At 47.7% G+C, this 26431-nt stretch overlaps 8 protein-coding genes across 8 annotated transcripts; 5 read left to right on the top strand and 3 right to left on the bottom strand.

Moving 5' to 3' along the window:
• Positions 1-1027: 1027 nt before the first annotated feature.
• On the top strand, positions 1028-2057 carry LOC112351193. The gene is made up of 3 exons (XM_024688587.1): positions 1028-1158; positions 1212-1716; positions 1803-2057. The coding sequence occupies exons 1-3, from the start codon at positions 1149-1151 to the stop codon at positions 1942-1944; spliced, it is 657 nt and encodes a 218-aa protein (XP_024544355.1). The 5' UTR covers positions 1028-1148; the 3' UTR covers positions 1945-2057.
• On the top strand, positions 2032-5029 carry LOC9655093 (pentatricopeptide repeat-containing protein At4g02750). Its single transcript, XM_024688499.1, has 4 exons — positions 2032-2074; positions 2133-2366; positions 2421-2806; positions 3005-5029. Exons 1-4 carry the CDS (start codon positions 2032-2034, stop codon positions 5027-5029), a joined length of 2688 nt encoding a protein of 895 aa, XP_024544267.1.
• Positions 4954-11054, bottom strand: LOC9655092 (DNA polymerase alpha catalytic subunit). The gene is made up of 32 exons (XM_024688586.1): positions 10718-11054; positions 10028-10659; positions 9823-9978; positions 9687-9770; positions 9562-9636; positions 9451-9515; positions 9298-9388; positions 9059-9247; positions 8841-9004; positions 8676-8790; positions 8449-8628; positions 8284-8397; positions 8113-8232; positions 7778-8062; positions 7623-7715; positions 7449-7570; positions 7327-7399; positions 7222-7278; positions 7080-7172; positions 6908-7033; positions 6762-6859; positions 6666-6711; positions 6502-6615; positions 6366-6443; positions 6214-6318; positions 6073-6162; positions 5939-6018; positions 5678-5891; positions 5568-5621; positions 5386-5505; positions 5253-5327; positions 4954-5203 (listed from the first exon to the last, which is right to left on the bottom strand). The coding sequence occupies exons 1-32, from the start codon at positions 11052-11054 to the stop codon at positions 5060-5062; spliced, it is 4389 nt and encodes a 1462-aa protein (XP_024544354.1). The 3' UTR covers positions 4954-5059.
• A 53-nt stretch (positions 11055-11107) lies between these two features.
• On the bottom strand, positions 11108-13285 carry LOC112351157 (ankyrin repeat and zinc finger domain-containing protein 1-like). The gene is made up of 7 exons (XM_024688498.1): positions 12998-13285; positions 12487-12917; positions 12309-12423; positions 11648-12256; positions 11504-11590; positions 11391-11441; positions 11108-11336 (listed from the first exon to the last, which is right to left on the bottom strand). Exons 1-7 carry the CDS (start codon positions 13283-13285, stop codon positions 11133-11135), a joined length of 1785 nt encoding a protein of 594 aa, XP_024544266.1. The 3' UTR covers positions 11108-11132.
• A 71-nt stretch (positions 13286-13356) lies between these two features.
• LOC112351200 lies at positions 13357-13877 on the bottom strand. The gene is made up of 2 exons (XM_024688615.1): positions 13714-13877; positions 13357-13669 (listed from the first exon to the last, which is right to left on the bottom strand). Exons 1-2 carry the CDS (start codon positions 13772-13774, stop codon positions 13395-13397), a joined length of 336 nt encoding a protein of 111 aa, XP_024544383.1. The 5' UTR covers positions 13775-13877; the 3' UTR covers positions 13357-13394.
• Positions 13878-14204: 327 nt separating this feature from the next.
• LOC112351156 (LRR receptor-like serine/threonine-protein kinase FLS2) lies at positions 14205-16210 on the top strand. The gene is made up of 2 exons (XM_024688497.1): positions 14205-16118; positions 16205-16210. Exons 1-2 carry the CDS (start codon positions 14205-14207, stop codon positions 16208-16210), a joined length of 1920 nt encoding a protein of 639 aa, XP_024544265.1.
• A 58-nt stretch (positions 16211-16268) lies between these two features.
• LOC112351155 (receptor-like protein 42) lies at positions 16269-16874 on the top strand. Its single transcript, XM_024688495.1, has one exon. The coding sequence runs from the start codon at positions 16269-16271 to the stop codon at positions 16872-16874; it is 606 nt and encodes a 201-aa protein (XP_024544263.1).
• A 266-nt stretch (positions 16875-17140) lies between these two features.
• On the top strand, positions 17141-19787 carry LOC9654928 (integrator complex subunit 9). Its single transcript, XM_024688671.1, has 10 exons — positions 17141-17150; positions 17210-17575; positions 17630-17835; positions 17895-18458; positions 18509-18605; positions 18653-18741; positions 18790-18904; positions 18972-19057; positions 19113-19167; positions 19221-19787. Exons 1-10 carry the CDS (start codon positions 17142-17144, stop codon positions 19728-19730), a joined length of 2097 nt encoding a protein of 698 aa, XP_024544439.1. The 5' UTR covers position 17141; the 3' UTR covers positions 19731-19787.
• The last annotated feature ends 6644 nt before the right edge of the window (positions 19788-26431 follow it).

Below are 26431 nucleotides of genomic sequence, written 5' to 3'. Positions count from 1 at the left end.
CCCTCACATACATCCAGAGAGCAGTGATGGTCCGCGTCAAGCATCCTGGAAGAGGCGATCGAGCGCAAGATCGATCCATCTTACTCCAATCTTATGGATAGAATAAAGTAAAGAATATTCATGATCCGTTGAGGTGCGGAGATTCTCTCTCACTCGAGGTCCAAGGTTCGATATATGAATTTTCTTGGATTTTAGGTCAGAGCAAAGCGAGCTATGGCGGTGCCGGCTGGGGGCTTTGTTCCAAATCCTCCCGATCCTGTCAATCCGGATCCGCAGACACTGCGCGAGCAGTGGCGCTACGCTACCAGGACATACGCCAAGTACTACAGCAATGCTTGGGGCAGCGCGCTGCTAGCAGGGTTCTTCTTCTTCTCCCTCGGCTGGTATATCAAGGGCGGGAATCCCACCTCCGGTGGATCATCATCGCCGAAGAAGAAGAAGTAGCTGTCCATACATCGATCGATCGATCGATCGATCTTCTACTGTCGATTGAGCGAGCGAGAGTGTAAGTTTTACTGGGTTCTCTCTTTTAGGTCTTTTGCCGAGTTTCTTTTCCCATGGTAGGTTGTTTCTTGGTTTCCACCACTCGAGAAGAAAACAAACCAATTCTCCTGTGATTTAAGAACCAGGTGTCAGCGAAGAAGCGCGCGACGATCGATGCATTGTTTGGAGATAAAAAAAACAAGGAATCGAAGATTCACAGGTTTTTCGAGCACAGCGACTGTGGATCTGACCACCAAAGCTTAAAGCTTTTCCAATTTTTGGGCAGAAGTGGAAGAACACCCCAGTGCCGTGCTCGTGAAAACACGTAGTCACATTCCTCCCATGCGAATGCGAGGAGAGAGAGGTGGCCATTCCGCCCTTTGGGCCGCACGGAATGGGCCAGAGCCGTATGCAGTTAGCTGCTTAGCAACAAGAAAAAAAAGAAATTAATCCAATCTCCGTTTAGATGATAGAGAGCGCCATTTTTCCAAAACTTTTGCTCTTGTCTCTGGGCGCCCAGTTTCTAGGGCTTCGAGTGATCGCTTTCCGTGACTGCCGGAGCCGATCGGTCGATCGCCACGCGGGTCGCCAGCAAGAAGAGGGATCGAGCGCGTCGGATTGTGCCTGTGTTGCTGGATCTTGATCGGGAGCGAGCGCCCCGGCGGATGATCGGCGGTAAATTTGAGGATTCTCTGGAAATTTCTCTCCCTGAGAGCGCACTTTCACAGATTTCGCACCGATGCATGGCACAAATCTCCTCAAGAAGGTGCTCAAGCCTCGAAATCTCACGCCGACGGCCGGGCAGAGCTCCAGCAAGAAGGACAATGTGCCGTCGAGGAGGAGCTCTTCCGCCGGAGCCACGGATTCCAGCGGTGGCGCGCGATCGCCTGGAGGCAAGCCGACATGCACTTGCTCGCCGACGACACACGCGGGATCCTTTCGCTGCCGCCTCCACCGCGCCGGGAATGGCCGATCGCATGGCCTGACGCCCTCCGCGATGCCCAAGCCCGACGGCCCCAAGAAGCCCTTCAAGGGGAGTAGCAGCTACACGATTTCATCGGTGGATATCCACGCGCCACAGTCGAGGCCAGCGGTTCCAAGGCCGGCTCCAGCGGCGGCGGCGGCCAAGAACAAGCACCGGGGCAAGCCCAGCCGGCTCAGTCGCATGGCCAAGGCCTCGCCAGTCTCAACCACGGAAGAGATCGCTACTGGTATTGGTGACAAACTAGACGAGTAAGCTCTCTCTTTCCCAGTGATTGGATGTTCTTGCTGCTTTGTTTGGATGCTCTAAACGGTAAACTGTCGCTGTTGTGTGGCAGGAAAACGTCAGGCTTTGTGGATGATGCCATGGCTGCTGGAAACGAGAGGTTGGTTCGTCCAGCCTGCCAACAACGGTGCCAGAGCTCCGAGGGTGTATACGCTTTCGACTCGGGTACTTCTTCTCTTTTGCTCTTCACGTAGGAGTAGTTTAGCGCTTGACTGGGCATGTCCCTGCCTTGATTTTCTCTTTGGTAGTAGTGATTTTTTGTTTGAGGTGTGTTCTAAGGAATGATCAAACAAATCGGCAACAACAATTTTCCATCGGAATCAGGTTTTTTCGCAAACTCTGGGATTCTTGTCAGTAAACAAACGTTCTCGGCCTGTGGCAGAGTTTTATCCTTTTCAGAAACCCAGGGAGACTGAGAGTCCTCTTAGCGGCAGCCAGTCGCCCAAGCTTACTCCCCGAGGCAGCGATTTCCAGTGCGATGTCACGGAAATGTACACGCGCTTGTTTGCTGCTCAGCAGACCACAGACTTCATAAGCTCAACCGAGGTGGACGCCTTATACGATGCAAATCCGAAGATCCACAAAACCAGAGACGCCGCTGCTCTAAGAGATCGAAGTAAGAGTTTTTCCTTTGAATGATTTCTTATAGCCAGATCTTTTCGCTGCATAGAATTCACTGCCGAGGTGATTGACGACGATTCGATCCCGGTCTTTGATCTGGTTTCGGAGGTCGTAGAGGAAAGCAAGCTCTACGTCGAGCCACTCCGGATCATCGACTTCAAGCAGGAGTTCTTCCCAAGCTCGACGTGCACGTCGTTCCTGGTGCAGTGGGAGAACCTGTCCGTGAGGGACGCAACCTGGGAGAGCTCCCACTTCATCAGCGGCTACCCGAAGCTCCTCCAGGACTTCCTCCAGCGCAGGTCGGAGCAAGGCGACAGCGTCGAGTTTTTCCGCGCCATGGAAAACGTCAAGAACTTGAAAGGGTTCCTGGACGATCGAAAGCAAGAAGATGTCGCAGTAGAAACTCCGGAAGATCATCAGCGAGCCAACGATCCGGTGGAAATAATATCTGAAGAGAATCACGATCAAGACGAGGAGGACGAGGAGAACTTTAGCGGCAGCAGCGACGATGAAGAACAAGACGAAGAAGAAGAATTTTAAAAGAGGTATATTCGAGTAAATATTCACCCTCCCGCCCTAAGGAATATGCTACTGGATCGGGGCAAATGCCTCGATCTTCTCCAATCTTGCAAGACCCTCCCGGCGGCGGAGGCAATCCAGTCTAGAATCGAGAAGGATAGGGCTCTAATCGACGCCTTCGTCTCCAACAAGCTCATCGAGGCCTACGGGCGATGCGGCAGCGCAGCCCTCGCGCGCCAGATCTTCGACGACGAGACATGGCCCAAGGACGCGCTCTCCTGGCAAGTGATGCTCGTAGCTTACTCGCGCAATGGGCACCTCCGCGAGGCTCAGCGCGTCTTCGAATCCATGCCACACCGGGGGCTCAATTCCTGGACCGCGATGCTCAATCTCTACGCGCGCAATGGGCAGCTCGAGCGCGCGATGGATCTCTTTGCCCGGATGCCGACCCACGACGTAGTGTGCTGGAATTCGGTGCTAGCAGCGCATGCCGCGAATGGGCATATTGAGGAGGCAGGGGAAATTTTCGAGAGGGCGATGCCAAGGCGCGACACTGCGTCTTGGAACACGATTCTTGCGGGATTTGGGCAGAATGATAATGTCGAGCAGATGGAGTGGATATTCCACGAAATGCCGCAGTGGAACCTTGTTTCGTGGAACGCCAAGCTCGCAGCATATGCTGCAAATGGGTATCTTGAGGAGACTAGATGGGTGTTTGATTCCATGCCAGAGACGGATCTTTTCTCCTGGAACACACTTCTCAGCGCGTTTGCGCAAGGAGGAAGTTTGCAACGAGCAAGATCCATCTTTGACACTATGCCGGAGAGGGATCTTGTGTCATGGACGGCTCTCATCACGGAATTCGCCAAAAGTGGGCATCTTGTGCAGTCTCGGGCGCTGTTTGACGAGATTCCGGAGAGAAACCTTGTCTGCTGGAACGCGATGATCAGTGGCTACTGCCAAAACGGAAGCCTCTCGCAAGCGCAGGCGTTGTTTGACGAAATGCCGCAGAGAGATCTCGTCTCCTGGACAGCCATGATTGCAGCGTATGGGGAAAACGGGCATCTTAGTAAAGCAAAAGAGATGTTTGATCGTATGCCCCACAAGGGCTTGGTTCCGTGGATCACGATGCTTTCCTCCCACGCTCACAGCGGCGATCTCTCCACCGCCCGAGTCATGTTTGAGTCCATGCCACACCACAACCTCGTCGCGTGGAACGTAATAATCTCCGCGCACGCCCAAGCCGGGCATCTCCAGCAGACGCGCAAGCTCTTCGCCGCCATGCCGCAGCGCAACCTCGTCTCGTGGAACGCGATGCTGCTGGCGTGCTCCCAACACGCCGACAGCCCCCGCGAATCCAGGGCCGTGTTCGACGGGATGCCGCAGCACGACCTCGTGTCGTGGAACGCAATGCTGGGGGCATATTCGCGGCTCGGGCATGTGGAGGACGCCAGATGCCTGTTTGATTCCATGAGGCGGCGCGAGCGGCTCGACTTGGTCTCACTAAACGTGATGCTGGCGGCATATACCCAGCGCGGGCATATCAGCGAAGCTCTCCTTCTCTTCAATGGTATGGCCCAGCAGGACATACACTCGTGGACCAACATTCTTGCGGTGTATGCCCAAGCCGGGCATCTGGAGCTTGTGCTAGCATTTTTCCAGAGAATGCCCGAGCACGACACGGTCTCCTGGAACGTTTTGCTGGCTTCCCATTGCTACACCACTGGAAGATTTAAAAGCTCCACCGTTTTGGATAAAACTTTAGAGACCTCCTCGACGATGAGACTTACGCAAGTGCCCGATGGGGCTTGCTTCGTGTCGCTGCTCAGCGCCTATAGCTCCCAAGGCAAGGTTTTCGATGCTATGCGCGTTTTCAGGTCCATGGTTGTGGATTTCGAGCTCCAGCCTTGTAAGCAGCACTACAGTTGCATGGTGGACGTGCTCAGCCGGGCTGGACGTCTCGACGATGTACAAGACTTGGTCGATAGCATACCGTTTGTGCCTGATGCATCAGATTCGAGGTGCTTGTTAGCGAATTGTAGGAATCAGAGTGCCAACCTTGGATATCTGAAACCTCCATCTGAGTTTGAGGAAGGAGCGTCCTTCGTGCTCCTTGCAAATGCGTACAAAAGTGTGTAATGTCTTCAAGGATTTGAGACTTCTTCGGCTTTACACAGAAACGCACAAGGAGCTCATTTGAACCCAGCGGTAAGCGCACCTGTCGCGGATGTTTTTGATCTCTTGGGCTGGAAGATCGACCAGAGGCCTCAGGTTGTTCACGGCTACAGCGGCCTTCGAGTTTCTTTCTGGGATCTGCTGGAAAAGTGGTCGTTAGAAGAGGCTTGGAACCATGCCAAACTACCTTCTGAAGGACGCGGTTGACATCCAACAAGCGGAAGAAATGCGTGAGCTGATTGTACAAGTCCACTTGCGAGTACTGCTTCACGTGCAGCGTTAAGAGAAAATGAAGCATGAAAAGGTGCTGGGATGCTAACCTGGCGGACAAGACGACCATTGCATCTTGGAAAGTTTGGGCACACTGCACCTCGCTCGGCATCCCCTACTATTCTCAAGATCGTGTCCCTCGACGTGTGGTTGCACATCTCGTCGTCGCACTTGAGAAATAAAGATAAAGAAAATGTCAGTTGCGCTCTTTCAGTTCAAGGAGCATACGTACCACCATCCAACAATCATAGTACCGTTGAATAAACTCTGCTGCGCGGTCCAGGACCTGAGGAGAAACAATCGATAAAGGCTCATCTGAAGTACAAAAAATGAAAAAAGTACCAGATTGGTGAGCTTTGGAGCAGTAACGTTTTGAGATTGTCCAACGGAACAATGAGGACACACTAGAAGCTTACTGAGAAGAGACTGAGTGCCGGCATTCTCGTCCTCCGATTGATCCTCTCCAACCAAAGTAAGAACGTGACTTACTCCAGGAAATGGATATCTAGCAGCACAACTCGAACACAACAGTTCCAAAGCCTCGCACCGGTTATATCTGTCAGAACGAAGTGAGATCTTCCACAGCATAACAAAAAACACTACCTGTCTTCATCATCAAGAACAGATGTGGCCACAAGCGCATCTTCTTTATCAAGTGTGGTTGACACTGAGCGTTGTTGAAACTGTCAGCGTGAGAAATGTGAGCACCTAGAGAGAAAAGACGCGTAGAATATGACCTTGGATGGATCCAGACCCAGACAATCGGCAATGTGACTTGGATCGGTACCTTCAATGGGTGTACATAGTCTTGAGACTACGGGATGAATCTAGAAATTGCCAGTTTTCGATAGTAGAAAAATATTAACGAACTAGCGAACCTGTTGAGATAAATAGTAGTCTACGTCGATAATCCATCCACCACCTCCGGCTTTTAACTCGTCTGGATGCCTTGCCCTCTCAGCCAGTGGAACACCAAGCACACCCTGCAGTTCTATTTATGTTGATGTATTGAGAAAAATAGATTTCGTACCTCTTGACAACATATGACATATGGAATAGTATCTCCAGGGAAACATTTATGGCCTTCCTGTTTTCGTCTTAGAGCAACCTGAAAAGTACAATTTCCATAGGACAAAAGAAAAGAGAGAGATTTAAGAGATGCCAACCTGAACATGAGGCTGGTTTTTACTGTCAGGGTAGTCCTCTGGTCGTTTGCTTAAGCTCTTTGTGATGACATACTTTTCAAGTTCAATTCTGCCATTTCTCATATCATCTTGCAACTATGAGAAGAAAAACTAATTAGAAAAACGAAAAACAAACAAGAACGCACCTTTCTTAATTTATCGTGGATAGCGTCAACAACATCCTCCCGTGAACTGTAAAATTCGTCGCGATATGAATTTTTGTTAAAGAACAAGAAACTTACCCTTCCGATAAAATCTGCTCGAGAATAAAGTTTCCCACATCTTTCGATAGAAGGCTCCAGTCTCTTCGCACTATATCCAGTCCTCTTTGCTCTATTACCTGCACCGCAACTTCCTAGAGCTCACAATCAAAGAAAAACTTGTTTACCTCTCGAAGTTTTCCGTCAGCACTGGTTTCAACTTTCACGCAGGCATACTTCTTCTTTTTAAGTAGAAGCATTCTTTTGAAAACGCCATCTAAGTCGATTTCCAGTAGTTTGTACTTTTTGTTAACCTGAACTTCGAAGAGTCAAATTCAAGATAATCTAATCAAATCTTACCTCCTTAATAACTTGCGCGGCAATGCTTTTGGCCTTTAAAAGATCGTCCAGCCCCGTATTGATCATTATTGAATCAGTATCCCCATAGATCACCTGGTCACAGAGATAACTGTAATATCTTAAGTAGATAAAACATTAGTACCTCTAAATTCAAGACGTTTTGGACAAGATCCACTGTACTTTGAAGTATTTCGCGTCCCTATCACAGTATGCATAAGAACAAGTTTTTTCAGAAAGAATAAAATACCTGTGAAGTTATCAATTCGGCAATGAACTTGGCATAAAACCTCGAGTTGGGAAATCCCAAACAACCGTACATACTGATTGCTTCTGCATTTGAGAATCTTGTACAGAAGCTAAGATCCATACCTGTTAGCAGTAAGTTTGAGAGCTTGCTGCTGTATGTCCATCTGCTGGTATTTCAAGACATCCGTTGTTTTCTTAAGCCATTGCTTCACCTGTTTCCTGCGATCAACCAATGCTTTCAAGACCTGACAAAGACAGCAGATGAGAGGAGTCCCCTGTACAAGCATACCGGCGTACCTGCGGGAGTACACCAGGTGCATCCGCATTTGGCAAAGAGGATATTGAACCATCTGAGGACCGCTCAACAGTAGTAAAACATATATTGTATTCCTAAGGCATTTCATGAAAAAGAAAAAGAAACCGTGAGCTTTTGAATACTAACGACAAAATACCTGGATTATAGATGGATAAAGACTATTGAAATCCAGAAGCAAAATATACTTGTCGTAAAGCCCCTTTTTCGGTTCGAGAACCAACCCGCCAGTGTAAGCCGGAGCTTTCTTGTTCTTTGCCTCGACTGCAGAATCCGGCTCAAAGTCTTCATCTTGTTGTGCTGTTTTCCTCTTTTTCTCGTTGTCTTTCTCTTTTTCACTAGCAGATACTTTGTCAGGAACAATATATTTACGTCCATAAAACTCATGCAAGAGCAGATATTCAACTCTTTGTGCCCTTGCACCCTGTTGTTCATAACATGAGATAAGAATGGCAGTTGTCATCTGTAACTTACTTGTAAGGTTTTACTCCACAAATTACCGCTAATGTTAGTGAGTTGCCGTGTAAGCGGTAAAACACTAAGGTGAAACATCAAACTCAACGACAACCAAGCGTCGGTTTCACCAGATTGAATCTGTAAATATATACCGTAAACGCAAAACCACTGCGAAAGAGAAACTCATACCAGTTCAAACAGGGTGGACGACGTTTGGAACATGTTTGGAATCTCTGATGGGGAGATTTCTTTTCTTTCTCTTCCCAGCTGAGATTTCGACAATTGCGTTAAAGTATAGCTCACCTGCACAATTCAAATGCTCAGTATGATAGAAATTATGTCACAAAAACTTACTTCCTTCACAAGCTCTCTAGAAGAAAGATATGTGTCGCATAGTAAACGGCCGGCAACACACGACATTACTCCTGGACCCGCTCCTCCACCAAAATTATTTCCACCACCAACCAGCCTAGGCATCTGAGACCTTTTCAGCCGCCCGACTCGAGACCACACGTTGCTTGGAACTTTGCACGCCTGATACACATCAATGAGCAAATGTCGTAATCGCATAGCTTTCGTACTTGCAAGCGATGCAGGAGGACGTCGAGATCAAACCCCGAAATGTTATGTCCAACTAACACGTCAGGGTCTAGTTGATGAAGCTTGATCATCAGACAATTCAATAGGGCACGCTCACTGCAGGAAACAAAGAAATCAGGATAAGTGGCCCACGTTGCCAAGCTTACCTCCCCTCACAGCTCAAAACGCTGCACCCGCTCTTGTTATTAATGAGTGATACCTCAGAAGAAAATCCCATCGGATATACTCCGCCATCGAGCTTGCGGACGATGCTAAAATGTTCTAGCATCTCTTGCTTGTTCCACTCGGACTGCGGCATGGGTGCATCTACCTGCAGAAAAATCATGTCACAAGTTCATCACAAAATCAAATGTGACCAGTATACCTTTACGCGCTCGCAAAACACTACCGATGCAGAGACAATCTCATTTAGATTTTGTTTCTGATTGACTACCGTCTTCAGACAGATGCTAGCAACAATCAGCCTCGGGATCTCAAACGCAGGTTTCAAAGTTGATATATTAGCTACGTCTTTCGGAGAATCCACGGAAACCTCCACTTTACACCAGCTGATCTGAAACAACAGGATAGTGTCAAGATAATCTATCTTTCGTCATTACCAACCTGAGAAGAGCATGGTATTTGGTGCGAGTTCGAGATGGACAGCCAACAAGGTCCCTTGATTCTTCTTTTAATGAGAAAAGTTTCCAGCGCACTATGCAATATTGAAAGAAACTGTCAAAACTAACAGTACTCATAATTAAAGCATGCCTTCACCTTGTCCGTGTTCCGAATACACTGGTGAAGTGCGCTCCTCTCAGATCACCCGGAAGCGTCGGATCCTACGGGATACGAAACTAACTAATTAAAACTAAATGGAAAGCAAACCTTGAAGGGATAACTTAATTTTAAATAATAATGAGCTCCTGATCGCACATCCATTCTGTCGAATGCATATGACCTCTGGAGAAAAGAAAATATTTGTGATTTGAAGATATTGAACTATGTTATACCTTCACAGGTATCATGCTAAACTTCGAAACGTTGAGCTCCATCAACTTTTCTGAGAGCTCCATTTTCATTTCTCTAGCCATTTCCTGGAATCTGCATTGTCAGAGCAGGAACAATGTCTAAAATTCAAGGCCCCACCTGAAGCTTCACCTTCAGTTCGGATGATGTTGCTTCTTGTTCCAGAGTGTTGACGAGGCCGTCTGGAAATACCGACGGACCAGGAACTGCAAAAACACACCGCTGGATATTTCTCACGGCAACACAACAGCTGACATATTTTCCACCTCTTTGAACCTGCATCGAAACCAATCCTGAGACGTAAGTTTATAGCTGAACTTCGTACCTTTCCAAAGAGGAAAACAGTCCCGGCGTTTGCACCGAACGCCTCCTCGTAGGCATCCAGGAAGAAAAATGAAAGGTTTCCCATCTCGTCAGCCGGGAGGGCTGGCATTTCTCCTAGGCCGGAAGAATCTTCAGCCGCTTTGATTCGTTCATTTTTACTCGTGCTATGATCCGCGTTGAACGGCAGTGGTGGAAGCTCTTGACTTGGCTCCTCCACCTTGATTTTTACTTCCGCATCAGCTACAAGAAAAGTGGAAACCGCAGAGTCTTCTGCCTGCTTCTCTGATGTAGAAGGTGGTGGTGGAAGTGAGTCCTCCTCCACCTTGGCAGCTATTTCCATATCAGCCATAAGAGATGGCATTTCCCTGGAAAAGTGACTGTCCTCCTTTGCCTCCGATGTTTGTCGATGCTTCTTCTTCCTCTCCCGATGAACACTGTCCGCGCCTACAGCAGCGAGAACGTCATCCAGCACCTGGTCCGCTCCATCGAAGTCTCTAGCTTTGGAGGATTTGACGCTCATTCCCGACCCAGCAGCAGCAAACATACTGGAGACACTCTGCTTCCCCATGAGCGAAGCTGCTGCCATGAGCTCCCTCTCCTTTCTACTGGGCACATCTCTCTTCTTCTTCGGATCTACAACACAACACCACAATTCCTTCATCTGAAAGAGGGAAAAGAACAAGACTCTTACCAGCAATCTTTTTCTTTTTGGCAGCACCGTCCTCCTCGTCAGAAGATTCCGGCATTGCCCCAACATCCCAATTCTCCTCCTCGCCAATATCAGCATAGCCGAGACCATCGTCATCCACCACAAAATCCTGAGACTCGAGCCGCCGCTTGGCCACCAGCAGCGCGTAATCCTTCTCGTCTAGCCTATCGAAGATCTGCTCCTCTACCTTGAGCTCGAAAGTGTCGACGCGGCGCCCTCCTCCCTCGCGCAGCCTCTTGAGCTGCTCCAATGCCGCAGATCGAGCTGATGCCTGCCCGGCCGCTCCCGCAGCCCTCCTCGCATTCTCCCGGGAACCCATAAACCCTAAGAAGAATCTCCTGGGACCTAAAATCCCAAAAATTGGCGGGAAAGTTTAAAACTCGAGAGCTTTTTTTATTCATTCATCTTCGAGGATTCGGCGGTGAGCATTGACGCAAGCAACACTGCAGTACTTAAACTCAAACTTGTAGAATGGTACCTTGTTTGCGAGAGAGCTCGCACAGCACGAGCACAACTCCGACGATCCGGCGCTTGTCATCGAAGCCTTCATCCTCGATTCGGCAGCAGCAGCTCGCAACTCTCTTTGCGTCGCATTCATCGCCTGATTGATCATCAACGCAAAGTTAGTCCAGGGCAATTCCTTTCTGTTTTATACCTCTTGTGTTGGAACTTCCTTAGGGGCACTCGTCCCTGGTTTCTTCGAGACCTGTGCAAGATGTGATTTGTTTCGGGCATCTACATGTAACATTGCATTTAGAGAACGAGTACCTCTGCTGCCGCGGCTGCTTTTTGTTGTGCTTTTCTCTCAAGTTTGCGTTCCTTTTCCTTAGCCCTGCGTTTCGCAGTCTTCTCAGCCTGCAAAAACCATAGATCTCAGCAGGGAGAACCGGAGGAGTTGTTTAGTTTTTTCACCTGTTTCGCAGCTTGGGCTGCTTCCATCTCGTCTGTCAATGGACTTGGCACGTTGGCAGCATTCCAATCCCACATGTCCAAGTGAGAGGCCATGAACTTTCGAAACGCGTTCCTGGTTTCTTTGTGGCTTGCAGCCGCATAAGCTGTTCGTCCCCGATGCTTAACGCAAGGATCCGCGCCGCTCTCCAGGAGATCCATCACTAGAGTCGCGTTTCCAGCCACTACAGCCTCGTGCAATGGCGGCGGCGGCACCTGAGCAGCGGCGTTTTCCTCGGCAGCCGCATCCAAGTCTGTGTCGCTCCTTTCGTGTTGAACCGTGACTTTTTTCTCGCTTTTCTCAGTAGAAGGTGGCGGTGCTTCGTCGGGAACACTTAAAACTTCTTCCTTCTCCTTGTACTGTAAAGAGGAGAGGCGTCCATATACTCGTCTCGCTTCTTTGTACGTTGGCCTCCTGGTTGGAAATGGAATGGATCGAAGTCGACTGTCCTCCCGGCTTAGTAGAGGTTTGTCTCCAAATATCGACTGGCTATTCCGTGATGGAGCGAACACGAAAATGAAGCTAGCTTCTTGTAAGTAGTCTCTCCAGGACTCGAGCAATGTTTTGATTTCCTAAAACAAACGCATCTAAGAAGTTGGAACATTATCACAAAGTCATGCCCACCTTCTGCAAAGCCATTTCGTTGTAGCGCCTGAGAGAAGCCCCAGCGGATTTGGGAGCTCTACCAGTAGCATCTCGATTAGCCTGTTTCCCTCCAGCCTTTGCCCGCACCACGTATCTACAAGGAAAAACAGAAAATCCATGAAACACGTCCAGGAAACCAACAAAAACGAAAGCAAACCTGTGATAAGTTTGATGTGCTTGAACCACGCCAGTCTTTATGTCCACCACCACGCCAGCAAAGTGACCCCCGACTGCGAGCAGTACGACCCAAACGAGCTTGGGCGAAGAAACAAGAGATTTTAATCGTGAGAGGAACACCGTTTCCGTGACCACTCCAGCTTCTTGTTGATCGTCTTTCTGCTTCTCCAGTCTCTCGCCGCTATTCAAAACCAGGCAGCTCCAGACCTCGACGATCGGGCCAGAGCCAAGCAGCAAAGGAATGCTTACTTTGCCAGCCACATTCTTACTGCTGTGTTTCTCTTCGTCTTCCACATCGCTCTCCGAGCCGGATACGCTGGAAACATCAGTGTCACCCGCAATGTCTCCGCCAGCGAATCTCTCAAACTCCTCTTCAGTGAAACAAGCCTTCCCAGCAATCTTTCGCTTCACCTAAAAGTAAAAAAGCTCCTTGAACAAAGCAAGAAAAAACTCTAAGAACCTACACAGAACAAACAAGAGAGACTACTTACATTCAAGCGATGGAAATCGGATTTGAAATGGCCCCTTTGATCCTCCCCGTTCTGAAACTTCATACCACAGGCTCCACACGTCCACTTGCTCAGCCTGGAATCCTCCAGATCCTCATCCCCGGCGGCAGCCTCGCCCAGTTCCACAGCGCGCTCCTCAGCTCCATCCGGCCGCAATGCGCCTTGGCCACTTCCACCTGCGTCACAATCCGCGCTGAAGGCGTAGATCCGAGCACCATCGAAGAATCCCGGCGCAAAGGCAAACAGAGACTCTGCATGAACCCTAGGCATTTCTCACAAAATTAGGGTTCTTGACCAAAAGGCTTTTAAAAGTCAACTTTTTCATTGACCGAATAGATAAATAACTTTGTTAATCATATATCAGATAATTTTCTTATAATTATGCAAACTGGACATAATTGCCCACTTTGTTAAAATGACCCGTCATAACCCAGTTTTGGTACCCATACCATCCTGTGGTCTTGAAAACACCCTCTCCATCAAAGCTCACGGCTATGAATTCCACGCCGTTTATCACCCTGGAGCAATTTGAGGCTGCGCTGCGGTTGTAAGTTTGCACCTCCCAGCTGTTGCCCGCCCTCCACACAATCGCATTCCCATGTTCACGGCAGTTGAATAGGAATTTGAGAAGCGGAATGCCCCAATCGTCCTCGCCTGGAGATATCAACATGAGAGCAAGCAATAGAGGAATTATATACTTGAGTTTGGGAGGATGAGAAGAGCTAGTGTGATCAATTGTAGCAGGCGCTGATTTCTCATACTGCAAAACCTTCTCACCTGTCGAACTGGGGCAGATCCTAGAACAATGTTGTTTGTAGTGAACAGTGCTATTGATGCTGAATCGATTCGAAAACTATGTCCAAAGCGCGTTGATAATAGTAGAAACTGATACAAACAGCAAGTCTGTCAAAGTCAGTCTTTTGGAAAGGACATGCATTGATTGATCAAAGTCAGTCTTTTTGAAAGGCCGTGTTGACTAAGTAGAGAGAAACGCATGTCGTTACAGACCATTTTCTCTCGTGTATCACTGTTATCAATCAAGGCAGGTGCTAGGAAGGACATGAATTGATTGATAACAGTGATACAAGAGAGAAAATGAAGTATGCACGGACAGGGCTTTAACTCTACTTAGTCAACACGGCGACTGGGTTTTCATTGTTTCTAACTAGAGTTCTAGCGCTTTACGAGAATGGCGGCCCTTCTCTATTGTTTGTGCTTCCTCTTAACTGTGTTCCAGGGTGGTCAATCTCAATCATCTCAGTCATCTACTCTCGAGGCCAGTGCTCTTCTCGAGTTCAAGCGAGGTGTCAAGGCATTTTCTCCACCATGGATCTTGGATGTGCTTCCAGACCCTCTAGCGAATTGGGACGTGAGTAGCACAAGCTTGTGTAACTGGACAGGAATAGCTTGCAATCCACAAGGCCGGGTGGTATCCCTTGCTCTTTACAATATTCCTTTGAAGGGGCAAATATCATCCTCTCTCGGTTCCCTCGAGTTTCTGGAGCTGCTCAATCTGTCGTCCAACTATTTGTCGGGGGGGATTCCATCGACCTTGGGTAACTGCACCAGGCTACAGTCCCTAGATCTCACGTTCAACAATCTAAACGGAAAGATTCCGGAGTCTCTGGGCCAACTCTCCATGCTGCAAAGCCTATTTCTTGATGGGAACTTACTTGGTGGTGAGATTCCCTCGAGCCTAGCGCGGTACTCCAGGCTTGAGAAGCTTTCCTGCTGTTGCAATCGCCTCAGTGGACAGCTTCCAAGCTTCTTGGGACAGCTTCGCAATCTCACGCTCCTGGATCTCAGTTACAACTCTCTCAATGGTTCCATACCAAGGGGCTTTGCAAATCTCTCTAGTTTGGAAGAGCTGAACCTTGAAGGGAATGACCTCGAAGGAGAAATTCCTACGTTTCTCCTGGTGAGCAAGAGTCTTGTTGGTTTGCACTTGCATGCGAACAACTTGGAATCATTTAGCTCTGAGTTTCAGGAGATTTCTCCCGAGAACAACCAGGGTCGTATGGAAGTTTTGGAACTAGGCTACAATCAGATAACAGGCAGCATTCCATCGCAATTCTTCAGCTACTTGCCAGCTCTGAAGTTCATCTCCCTCCGGAACAACAATCTCACAGGTGGCATCCCAGAATTTGGAGACCACTGTGTCCTGGAAACCATTATTCTGAGCACCAACAACTTAACAGGAGAGATCCCCGAATCTGTGCTACACTGCTCACAGGTCACAAAGCTGGATCTTTCGAGGAACAGGCTCACCGGAGTAATTCCATCAGAACTAGGTCGAAATTTGAGCGCTTTGACAAACTTTGACGTGGCCTTCAACACGCTGGATGGGGAAATCCCTGTTTCCTTGCCATTGTGCATCAAGATGAGCCGCATTGACATGGGCGTGAACAACTTCACTGGCCAGCTTCTTCCCGAAATTTCCAAGCTTGAGCTGCTTAGTAACTTTTTTATTTCGACCAACAGGTTGGTGGGGACCATACCGCTGGAATATTTCAACATGGCGAACCTTGGCACTTTGGACTTAGCGAGAAATAACCTCTGGGGCTCTCTCCCACAAGCTTGCAACCTGGCGAGCATTAGCAAGCTCGATTTGTCCTTCAACTCACTCACAGGGAGCATTCCATCTTGCCTTGGAAACTCAAGCTCGCTGTGGACGCTGGATCTCTCGGGAAACCAGATCTCAGGAGAGATACCTTCTAGCCTGGGCGCCAATGCTTCACAGCTCTACTACTTGGACTTGTCACAAAATCTTCTGGTTGGCAGCCTTCCTGCCTCTCTGGGCAATTGCTCCAGCCTCTCCATTCTCATGGTGGCAAGGAACCAGCTTGGAAAAATAGACATGGATTTCAGCCAGATCCACAGTCTGGTTCACTTGGATCTTTCCCATAACGAGTTCGAAAGAGATCTAGTCCTCAGTTCCAACACCAGCAACATCAGGATTGCCAACTTCCGGGATAACAGGTTCTCCATGATGATTCCAGAATCGATCTGCGGGTGGACTGCATTGACTCTGTTGTCATTCTCGTACAATCAGCTCCACGGGTCCATTCCCAGCTGCATTTGGTCCAGCCTCCCGCAGCTCAAGGTTGTTGACCTGTCCCAGAACCGGTTGACTGGCAACATCCCCGGCAGCATAGGTGAGTTGATCTCCTTCAAGGACGTGAATTCCAGACCTGACGATCCCGAAGGATGGCACAACATCCCTGGCCTGGCTTGCCCAGAATGCCCCGGCGGCATGCGGTTTGAGATGATCATCAAGGGCTCGAGGCTTCCTTTCGCCCAGTATATCAACGGTTTGACCTTGTTTGACTTATCGTCAAACTTGCTTGAGGGCGGGATCCCGGACGATATTGGTCTGCTTGTGGGCATGAAGTACTTGAACCTTTCGTTCAATGGGCTGACTGGCAGTATCCCCCTGGCATTGACCAGGCTCGTCAAGCTCGAGTCTCTCGACTTGTCGAGCAACAAGCTCCAGGGAACCATCCCGGCCCAGATCAGTGACTTGAGCCAGCTTGGAAGTTTCAACGTTTCTCACAACCATCTCAGTGGAAGGGTTTTGGCATCAGAGCTCTTCTACACCAAGTTCGGCCCCAGTTCTTTCGAGGGAAACAATCTTTGTGGAGGATCTTATCCGTTGCAACCCTGTTCCAACACTTCTACTTCTACTCAAGCTGGCCGTGAGACGTCTTGGCTCTCCGAGAATGTGTCCATGAAAGGCTTCTTGCTTGGCGCTCTTCTGGGTTTCTTGGGTACAATCCATTTGGTGGTTTTTGTAGACTGGAAGCAACGCCTGCAGCAAATCAATTGGATCATCAACCATATATCTAAGCCTCGCCGCTGATCACATAAGCTGTACACAATCAAACATACTTTTCTAAATGCTTTGAAGTCTTTTTGCTAGCAGCACACTTTACCCATACACACTCAGGCCTACCATGCAATCTTCTCATCCCTCATGAAATGTATCCAAGGTTGTTCCAGCTTGCGAACAACAGGAGAGCTTGTTCTTGAGTTTCTTCAAAACCCTGTTTTTGCGGTAACGAAAGCATATTTCATAAAATATTCGGGTATATCGAATATTCGGACATTTTAGGGTTTATTGTCGGGAATGCGCCTGGTAAGCGATGGATCGTTGTCTAGAGCTCAGTGGATCGAGATGTCTTTCTTCTCCTGTAGATTTCGCTGCAGAGGCCATCCAGTGGTGCCGCCGTCGACAGCAATCTGCTCGAGATTTGCGATTTGCAGCTTCTCCTCGAGTGCCCTCTCGATTTGTCCAGTCTTTCGCTCTTTCTCCCGACAGAGGAGGCGCTCTCGGAGAATGCGAGGCGCAAGAAGCCGAAGAAAGGGGACTCAAGCGAGCTGGTCGTCAAGGCTCCTTTCAGGAGAGCCGGCGACGGTGTGGTGATTGATGCCGAGCCATGGTACCAAAGTGCCGACTTGAGCGTTTTGGATGTGGCTCTGATCAATGCGGTGGTGATCTCGAGACCAGAATCCATGCTCGCTCTACCATTTCTCACTCGCAATCCAGATTTCACCGCAAAGGTTCGTCGTTCTGGTTTGGTTTCTTACAGTTCCTCCTTTCTTTCTTCTTCCCAGATCTTTGCAACGTATCCAACAGCAACTGTTGGGAAGCTTTTGATGCAGGAGCTTGTTTCTTCCCACCGCGACTTTCTAAAACTCTATGGAGCAAGCTCTCTTGAGAACCATCCGGAGTTCACGCAGTGTGAAGTTCCGGAGGCTCTCAAAGATTGTCTTCTCGGGGAGCACAACTCAGGCATCTTAAACTGGCACAAGCTTTACAGGTGACCACCTTTGCATTGGTTTTCTTTCCTCCCAGATTTAAAACGCTCTTTCTGTGCAGTGCAGAAGACGTGCTTGGCTGCATGGAAAGAATCCAAACTCTTCGTTATGGTGAAGAGGCCCCCATTGATGGGTGTGTGGTCTTGACACCTTATAGCTCCGGCCAAGGCATTGGTGCTTCGAACTGGGTGATTAAAGGACCTTGCTCGAGCGTGACATACGTTTCGTCTTGCGATGTAGCAGCGGCCGCAGCTAGTTGTGCGAGCCAGGATTTGACTTCTTTGGATGGAAGCCAAGTTCTCCTTGTTTCGGCCAAACAGCCAACTTCTTCTGTGGAGAAACTCGAGATGGATACTGAAGCTGAACCCCGCAGTAGACTTACGACTCGGCCATGGGTAAATGCTCGTGTGGAATTCATCACTTCGCACAACGCCAAGCCACGGATGGCCAACAGCGTACTCAGTGAGAAACGGGAGCCTCAGCAGAGATCCTTGCTAGCGCAAGTCGCAAACGCTGCCGCAGATGCTTTAAGCAAGGGAGGCTCGGTGTTGATACCCACCAGTGTTTCAGACACAGTCCTCGAGCTCATCGAGACGATCTCTCAAGAAGTTTCTTGTGCAAAAGTGTAAGCATATCTTGGTTTTGTTTCAGTTTGTTTTGACAAGCGTGTGACAGCTCGGGAAAGATTTTCTACGTATCGCCGAGTGCTCAGGAATTCCTGGCTTTTACTAACACTGTTCCGGAGTGGCTCTCATCGTCACGGCAAGAGAAGGTATTGATGCTCCTTACAGTGAACTCTCATCTATTCATCTCCTTCAGCTATATAACGGGGAGTCATTGTTTGGACACGTCGAGCTTCTAAAGGAGGGAAAGCTCTCTCACTTTCCAAGCCTGTCGCCAGAAGTTGTGTAAGTCTTTCGTTGTGTTCTTCTGTCAAACTTAGAAATTCTTTGTAGGGAGTCTGGTCCCTGCGTGATACTGGCTTCCCATGTAAGCCTTCGAATGGGACCGTCTGTACATATACTAAATCGTTGGCGCCAGCATTCGAGTAACTTGCTCATACTGACAGAAGTAAGGAATAAAAATATAACTGGTAGAGCTCTTTCACTTTGTACTAATCTCTGGTTTCTTCTTTCAGCCAGATATTGATGTAGAGAGGTTTTTACTCCCATTCAAGCCATTGTCCATACAAGTAAAACATTTTCCCCTAGCCACTAGCGCGAGGTAAATAAATTACAAAACAAAACCATTGTCTTCGCTTAACGGCAGATCTTTGCAGGTCACGAGGAGCTTTGTCCTCCTTGATAGATCGCTTGCAACCCAAATTTGCAGTGGTGAGTAGATTAGATTGATGACATTGTTCCTTCTTTTACATTCTTTGCTCCAGGTGCCAGAACGCTTGAAATCCGTGGTGACGTCGGATTGTGACACAAAAATATTGTTCTACGTGCACAGAGCTCCACTAAAGATCCCGAGCTTGGAGGAAGAGCTCAACATGGAACTATCAGCGGACTTAGCCACCCGGATCAAGCCCAAGCAAACTCGAACCGGAAACAATGCAGCCTTGGCTCGGCTCTCTGCAGAGATGCACTTCTACGACGGGAACTTCTACCTGGAAATGCCGAGAGTGTCGAGAATGATACAAACGCCCCAAAGATTCTGTGGCACACCCGACGTGGACGCTCTGTTGAGAGCTCTGAGGGAGAAGGGCCTGGTGGACATCCAGCAGAGCTTTGCGGAGCAACCCGATGGATCCAAAGTTCCTGTCATATCCGTGACCTTCCAAACTAGTGCTTCTATTGAGCTCAATGGCAGTGAAACCATTATCAAGACAAGCGATCCAGTGCTCCGGCGTCTCATCGCAGATGCGGTGATAAGCTGCCTGCAAATCATATAATTACTTGTTCTCCCACCAACAAAGCTCACATTCAACTTAAATGTTATATTCCAAATAGAGAGCTAGAAGTGATAACAATGTATCAGCCTCTTCAAGCTTTAAGCTAGTCAAAACCATGCTCTCCAAACTCTTCCACCCAATGTGTAAACTTGACATAGTTGCCCATAATGACCCAGTTTTGGTATCCATACCATCTAGTAGTCTTGAAAACACCCTGTTCATCAAAACTCACGCCTTTGAATTCTATGCCATTTATCATCCTGGAGCAATTCGAGTCTGCGCTGCGGTTGTAGGTTTGTAACTCTCAGGTGTTGCGCGCCCACCACGTTGCATTCCCATGTTCACGGCAGTTAAATAAGAATTTCAAAAGCTCACCTAAAGATCTCAACGTCAGAGCATGTAATAGAGGCTTTGAGGATCAGCAGAGCAAGCGTGATCAATTGTAGCAGGCTCTGCTTTCTCACCTCACCACTTATTGAAATGGCAGATCCCACACAACTTTTGCGGTATTGATGTTGAATCGATTCGAAAGCTCCAAAGAGCCCAAACTATAAAAATAATATCAAACGAAGAAAGTTGATCACATCTTCCATTTTAAATTTCACTTACTCTACAAATCTTTCCATATTCCTGAGATTTCTTCTCATGCTTTGTAGAGTTTACACTCTACTAAAGAAAAATGAATGAGATTGTACCGGACAAACTCATAAATGATCAAACAAGTGGCACAGTGTCGCAGTTACAGTTCGTGCAAGGGATTTCAAGATCCTGAGAATCTCAGAACTGGAAAATAAAAGTGGGAAACAATGGGGAGCGAGGGTTAGGCTGAGCCTCACTTGGGGATTTTGTGTTTACTAGCATTTCTTGGAGTGTGCTTTAAAGTAAGGAGTGTTTTGTTATTTGTGAGCATCTTGAGTTGAAATACACTCACATTTGTTCTGTGTGAGTTCTGTGTTTTTATTAATGTCCTGAGTGAGGTCCCATGTAGTGTGTTGCAAGGCTACATCATGCACAAACACTTGTTTTGTGTTGTGAGGGCAAATAAAGAGTGACCAAGCTGTATCAGCATGAAATTGACAAAGCATTGCCAAACTAGCATGTTAGATATTATGTGCCACATAATTTGAGTGATGATTTTGATGTGTGCTTTCTTGGTAGAGGAATTGTATGACAATTCTTGCAGGTGGGGAGCAAACTAGCTTTAAGAGTGCAATTTGTTTTTGCTAATCTTTTAACTTGATATTATTACAGGATCTTCTTGAAGAATTGAATGCATGAAAATGGCAATTGGTGGATCTAATTTAGGATCTGGTAAATCTTTTGCAAAGCCTGGAGTTGGACTAACATTATTAAGTGTGCTTAAGGAAAAGACCAATAATAACATCTCTAATGCACAAAAGGGTGGTGGTACATATTTAGGGCTTTTTATATAGATGGAGATCAAGAAAGAGTAGTGTACCTTCACTGATTTCACAATTGACTAAAATCCCTCACATTGGTAGGTGCAATCACATGGGAAAGACGAGGTTGGGGACTATGGATAAAGCACAAAATTCACTACCACTAAAAATTGAGAGTACATATTTATAGAGTGAGTGGCATGAATATGAGTTGCATAGAATTGAACTCTTATTCCATTAATCCTTCCTTTTGTCACCACCCCAAACATTGGATGTTTTTTAAAGGTTAAATATGAAAGATTGCATTCACAAAGGGGTGGTGGCTATGTTTTGGAGTTTTGAGCTAACAAGTCAGGAAAGAGCAAATTTTCCCTAGGCAACATAAAGAGCTAGTGGCAACCAATCTTTTTATCTTCCCATTAAGGGAAACCTCCTTTTAGAAGTGATAATTGAGGATTCTTGCCATGCTTTGGAGGAGCATAAGGTCAATATGGCACCTTCAACATGGCCAAGATTCCTTTCAGCCATGCTATTGAATCTTGATGGAATAGTCTTTTTTATGCAAAATCTATAATATTAGTGGAAGTTTAGTTAAAAAAATTTGCAATCCCCACGAGAAGTGATTGGCAAATTCAAGAAGTACAAAAGAGCAAGATGGCTACCATCCAAAATTGATGCATGGTGGTTTTGGAGTTGTTAAAAGCACTTCACAAGCCAATTGTAAGCCAGAAATTTTTCTTTTTTAATTTGCTAGTTTACATTATCTATCCAACCACCACTATCTTGGTTTTAGTTAAATTCCTTTGCCAAGGTTCCCACCTATTGTCGAATGAGGCTTTTCATATTTATTTTCTAAACAACTAGAGGTTTGGTTTTGATATGCTCAAAACTTGGAAAGAGCATAAGTGTAGTGCATGTGATCATGGGATGAGATTTGGATATACTGTCACTATGGATTCTTGGAACCTTAGGGGATAAATGGGGATAAAATAGCCACTAAGGGCTCTCTCATTAAACAATTGCCCCTTTTCCAATTGGCTTAAGGGGAGAGATAAGGTGCACTATAGTTGGTATCAGAGCAAATGGCACGGGTTTGATTCCCATTGATTAGTGGCTACTTAAAAAATATAATATACCCTTGAGCAAGGTATATTCCTACCCCTAAATTTGAAATCATATGTATTGGGCATCCATGCGTACATCCTTCCTCTTGCATAGAGTATCCACGGACGAAGGTATCCACCATGGGATTGTGGTACGGGTGAATGTATATTCCTACCCCTAAATTTGAAATTGTACGTATTGAGCATCTATGCGTATATCCTTCCTCTTGTGTGGAGTATCCATGGACGAAGGTATCCACCGTGGGATTGCGGTACGGATGGATGACTAATTGCCTCACATGAAATAGCTAGTCTACACAATAAAAGGGTTGGTAAATTCAGTGCGGAAATGGAGGTGAAGGGTTGGTAAATTCAGTGCAGAAATGGAGGTGTTGGTTTCCCTTGGCTCAGTAAGGGTTATTAGTCAATAGTCAATGAGAACATTGACATCTCTGAAGGGGGGGTGAATGCATCATGGGATGAGATTTGGATATACTGTCACCGTGGATCCTTGGAACATTAGGGGATAAATGAGGATAAAATAGCCACTAAGGGTTCTTTTATTAAGCAATTGCCCCTTTTCCAGTTAGTTTAAGTGGAGAGAGATAAGGTGCGCTACAATATAGAGGGGTGGTGATGAAGGAGGGATCAATAGGGATAAATGCATGCTCCCAATTTATAATGGTGGTGAACTTCACACATTATCTATAGTCCCCAACCTCATCTCTCCTATGTGATTGTATCTACTGATGTGAGGGACTTGAGTTGATCATGAGATTAGTGGAGGTACACTGCTGCCTTCACTTGATCTCTATCTATATGGCACCTATAGTTTCCTAGAGATATAAAAAGCCCCTAAAGATGTACAATCCTGAATCCCATAGTGCAATAAACTTAGGAGGAATGTATAATCTTCGGTAATAGTGATATTGCTACTGTTTGGAAGTTCTTTCTTCGTTGCAAGGTTCCTTTCTATTGTACCAACTCCTATTTGGTCCTACTTAATTTTACTTGGTTTTAGCTACTCATTGTATAAGCAACGGAATGTTACCTATCCATCCATAAATTTCTAAATTCTCTCCAAATTCCCCTCCTCATGTTAAATTAGATTTAAGGTTCAGTTACATCCTCTATAGACACAAGTAGCCAAACACACAAACCTTTTAGGTTCTTAACATCCCTTGGTACAACAAAACCTCATCATGGGACCTTTTAAATCCCAAGCTTTGGGTGCATCTCTTACTTTGGGACCATGAGGTGAAATATTGTAGTCTAATAGCCTGGTATGGGTACCTTTACTCCCCCATTAGTGAAGGCCTAGACTCTTAGGAAGGAGCAATGACCAATAAACTTCATAATACTCAAGTGGGGCACCATTCCACAGCACCAAAGTGAGAGTTGCTCTTAAGCACTTCCTTGGGTGGCTTTTTTGGCATTATTCAAGTCCATGCTCACTCCCACCTAAAGCCCCTAACCCCCAATCCCAACCTCAAGTCGGTTTAGAAGCACCACTAGAGTGTTCCTTCAAGATTAGTTCTTAAATCTCACTATCCTTATTATACTCAATTTTGGACTTGATCTTGGACTTGACTTTAGACTCAATCTCGGACTCAATCTCAGACCCAATGTAAAACTTAGTCTTGAACTCGGTCTCATACTCGGTTTCAGACTTGGTCTTGGACTCAGCTTTAGACTCGGTTTCAGACTCGGTCTTGGACTTAGTCTTGGACTCCGTTTTGAACTCGGTCTTGAACTTGATCTCAAACTCGGTCTCATTTTATGAACTCTTTATCATTTAGATTGTGGTTTTAGGGATCCTTTAACCTACAACACCTTGGGGAGTTGGTTCCTTATAACTCCACAACCTATAAATGAAGTTCACTACCCATATCAAACATCTCCTTTTAATCTTACGACTTGTTGACCATGTCTCTGGGGGCATCCCCCCACTTAGCAATGTGCCTAAGTCATCCTCCCCAGATAAGAGCCCATGAAAGCAAGATTGTAGGGAACTAATTCTATGAGGTGTCAAAGGCTAAAAAATCCCTAAAAGCATGACCAAAATATAAAGAGTTCATTAGTGTAAGCGACTAATTTTTCCATTATACTTTAGTCATTTAACTACACCTCCGACCACTTGGAGGAGTCTCATTCACAACCTCCATAAGTCCAATTCAGGACTTAGGACTTGCTAGCCCCAAGAATGGCATCCATGCCACTCAACCCTTGCACCTGGTCCAAGTGCTCCACGTGTCTGATCCCATGACCGACACTCAAAGGTACCACCGACATAGCAGCCTGTTACGCTAAGGCCATGCCCAATCACCTTTGCCGCATTGGTAGTCCAATACCACTTGCAACACAGTCTTGTCTCTCCAAGACTGGGCCAACCATCCATGAGGGGTCATCCCAGATCCACTACTTAGCATCCTTAGGATGCCCACCGACAAGGGGAATAGCCTTCCCCAATATCCCTTTTCTGGTCCCCACCAAGTCCCTTTCTGCCCACGGCCGTGTTCGCCAACACTACCACTGAATCGAGGCCCACCGGCCCGACCACTAAGTCCCACGGTCCTCTGGGACTTCCTCACCACACGACTGTGTCCTTGGTCACTACCCCAGAGGACTGCTCCTCTTCCTTTCCACAGTCTGGGCCTTTGGGACAACATTTCGGAACACCGTGGCCTTACGCGAGCCACCTGGGTACTCTCCCCACCTTTCGCCTTTAGGTGCTCTAGCCATGGGCTTAGAGCGAGGTTCCGTTGAGCCACGCCTGGTATCCAAGTAGGTAGTGCCACCCACACTTGGATTGGGAGCATCGGCCAATCGATCTCCCGGGGGAACTAGAGCCGGCTCTTGAACACTTCACCAAGCTACCCCGCTTGTCGGTCCGTATTCACTCTAGTCTTGGACTTCCTAGTGGTCAATTCATCACCCAACACTGGGTCTGGCCTTCCTGGGCCAAACTGGCCTTTCCTGGCCAAACTGGCTCCACTGCAGTCCTCCCCCTTACTATACTTTTGGAGCTCACCAAACCCCCCAGGGTCTGGGAGATGAACGCTTTGGGCTTTCACCCTCTCAGACTCGAACTCGGACTCGGACTCGGACTCGGACTCGGACTCGGACTCGGGCTTGGGCTCGGTCTCAGCCTTGGCCTCGGTCTCGGTCTCGGTCCCGTTCTTGGTCCCGGTCTTGGTCCCGGTCTCGGTCTCGGTCCCGGTCTCGGTCTCGGTCCCGGTCTCGGTCTCGACCTCGGACTCCATCTCGGGTCCTTCTCGGACTCCATCTCGGACTCCATCTCGGGCTCTGTCTTGGTCCATCTCGGACTCCATCTCGGACTCCGTCTCGGTCCATCTCGGACTCCATCTCGGGTCCATCTCGGACTCCATCTCGGTCCACCTCGGACTCCATCTCGGACTCCATCTCGGGTCCATCTCGGACTCCATCTCGGACTCCATCTCGGACTCCATCTCGGGTCCATCTCGGACTCTGTCTCAGTCCACCTCGGACTCCACTTCGGGTCCATCTCGGACTCCATATCGGACTCCATCTCGGACTCCACTTCGGACTCCATATTGGACTCCACTTCGGGTCCATCTCGGACTCCAACTAGGGTCCGTCTCGGACTCCATCTCGGACACTTCCACGTGTCATGTGTTGGTCCTTTTTGGGTCCCTTTTTGGAGCCTTGCTTATTGCTCGCTTCATGCTCACTCCTTGAGCACTTTGTTGGGAGTTCCACTCCCGCTCTCGACCTTCCAAGTTAGAGTTTTTAGTCCAAACGTGTTACACTCGTTTTGGCTTTCACTTTGGCCACTACCACGTGGCACCCTTTCCAGCTCCACTTTGGGGCCTAGGGATTTTGTGTCTCACAATTAGATGAGACCGAGTCTGAGATCGAGTCTGAGACCGACTCTAAAACCAAGTTTGAGGCCGAGTCCAAGATCAAGTCCAAGACTGACTCCAAGACCGAGTTTGAGATTGAGTTCGAGACCGAGTCTAAGATCCAAGATCAGATCCGAGACCGAGTCCGAGATTGAGTCTGAGACAGAGTTTGAGGTCGGGTCTGAGTTTGAGTCCAAGACAGAGTCTGAAGTCGGGTCTGAGATTGAGTCTGAGGTCGAGTCCGAAATCAAGTCCAAGACTGACTCCAAATACTAATATGGGGTGAAAGCCCAAAGCATATGTCTCCTGGGGGG

This window comes from Selaginella moellendorffii, unplaced genomic scaffold (assembly GCF_000143415.4).
Source record: "Selaginella moellendorffii unplaced genomic scaffold, v1.0 SELMOscaffold_58, whole genome shotgun sequence".
In the NCBI taxonomy this organism is placed as follows: Eukaryota; Viridiplantae; Streptophyta; class Lycopodiopsida; order Selaginellales; family Selaginellaceae; genus Selaginella; species Selaginella moellendorffii.
Note: the sequence above shows the minus strand (reverse complement) of the source record. Positions and strands in the feature narration are given on the sequence as shown.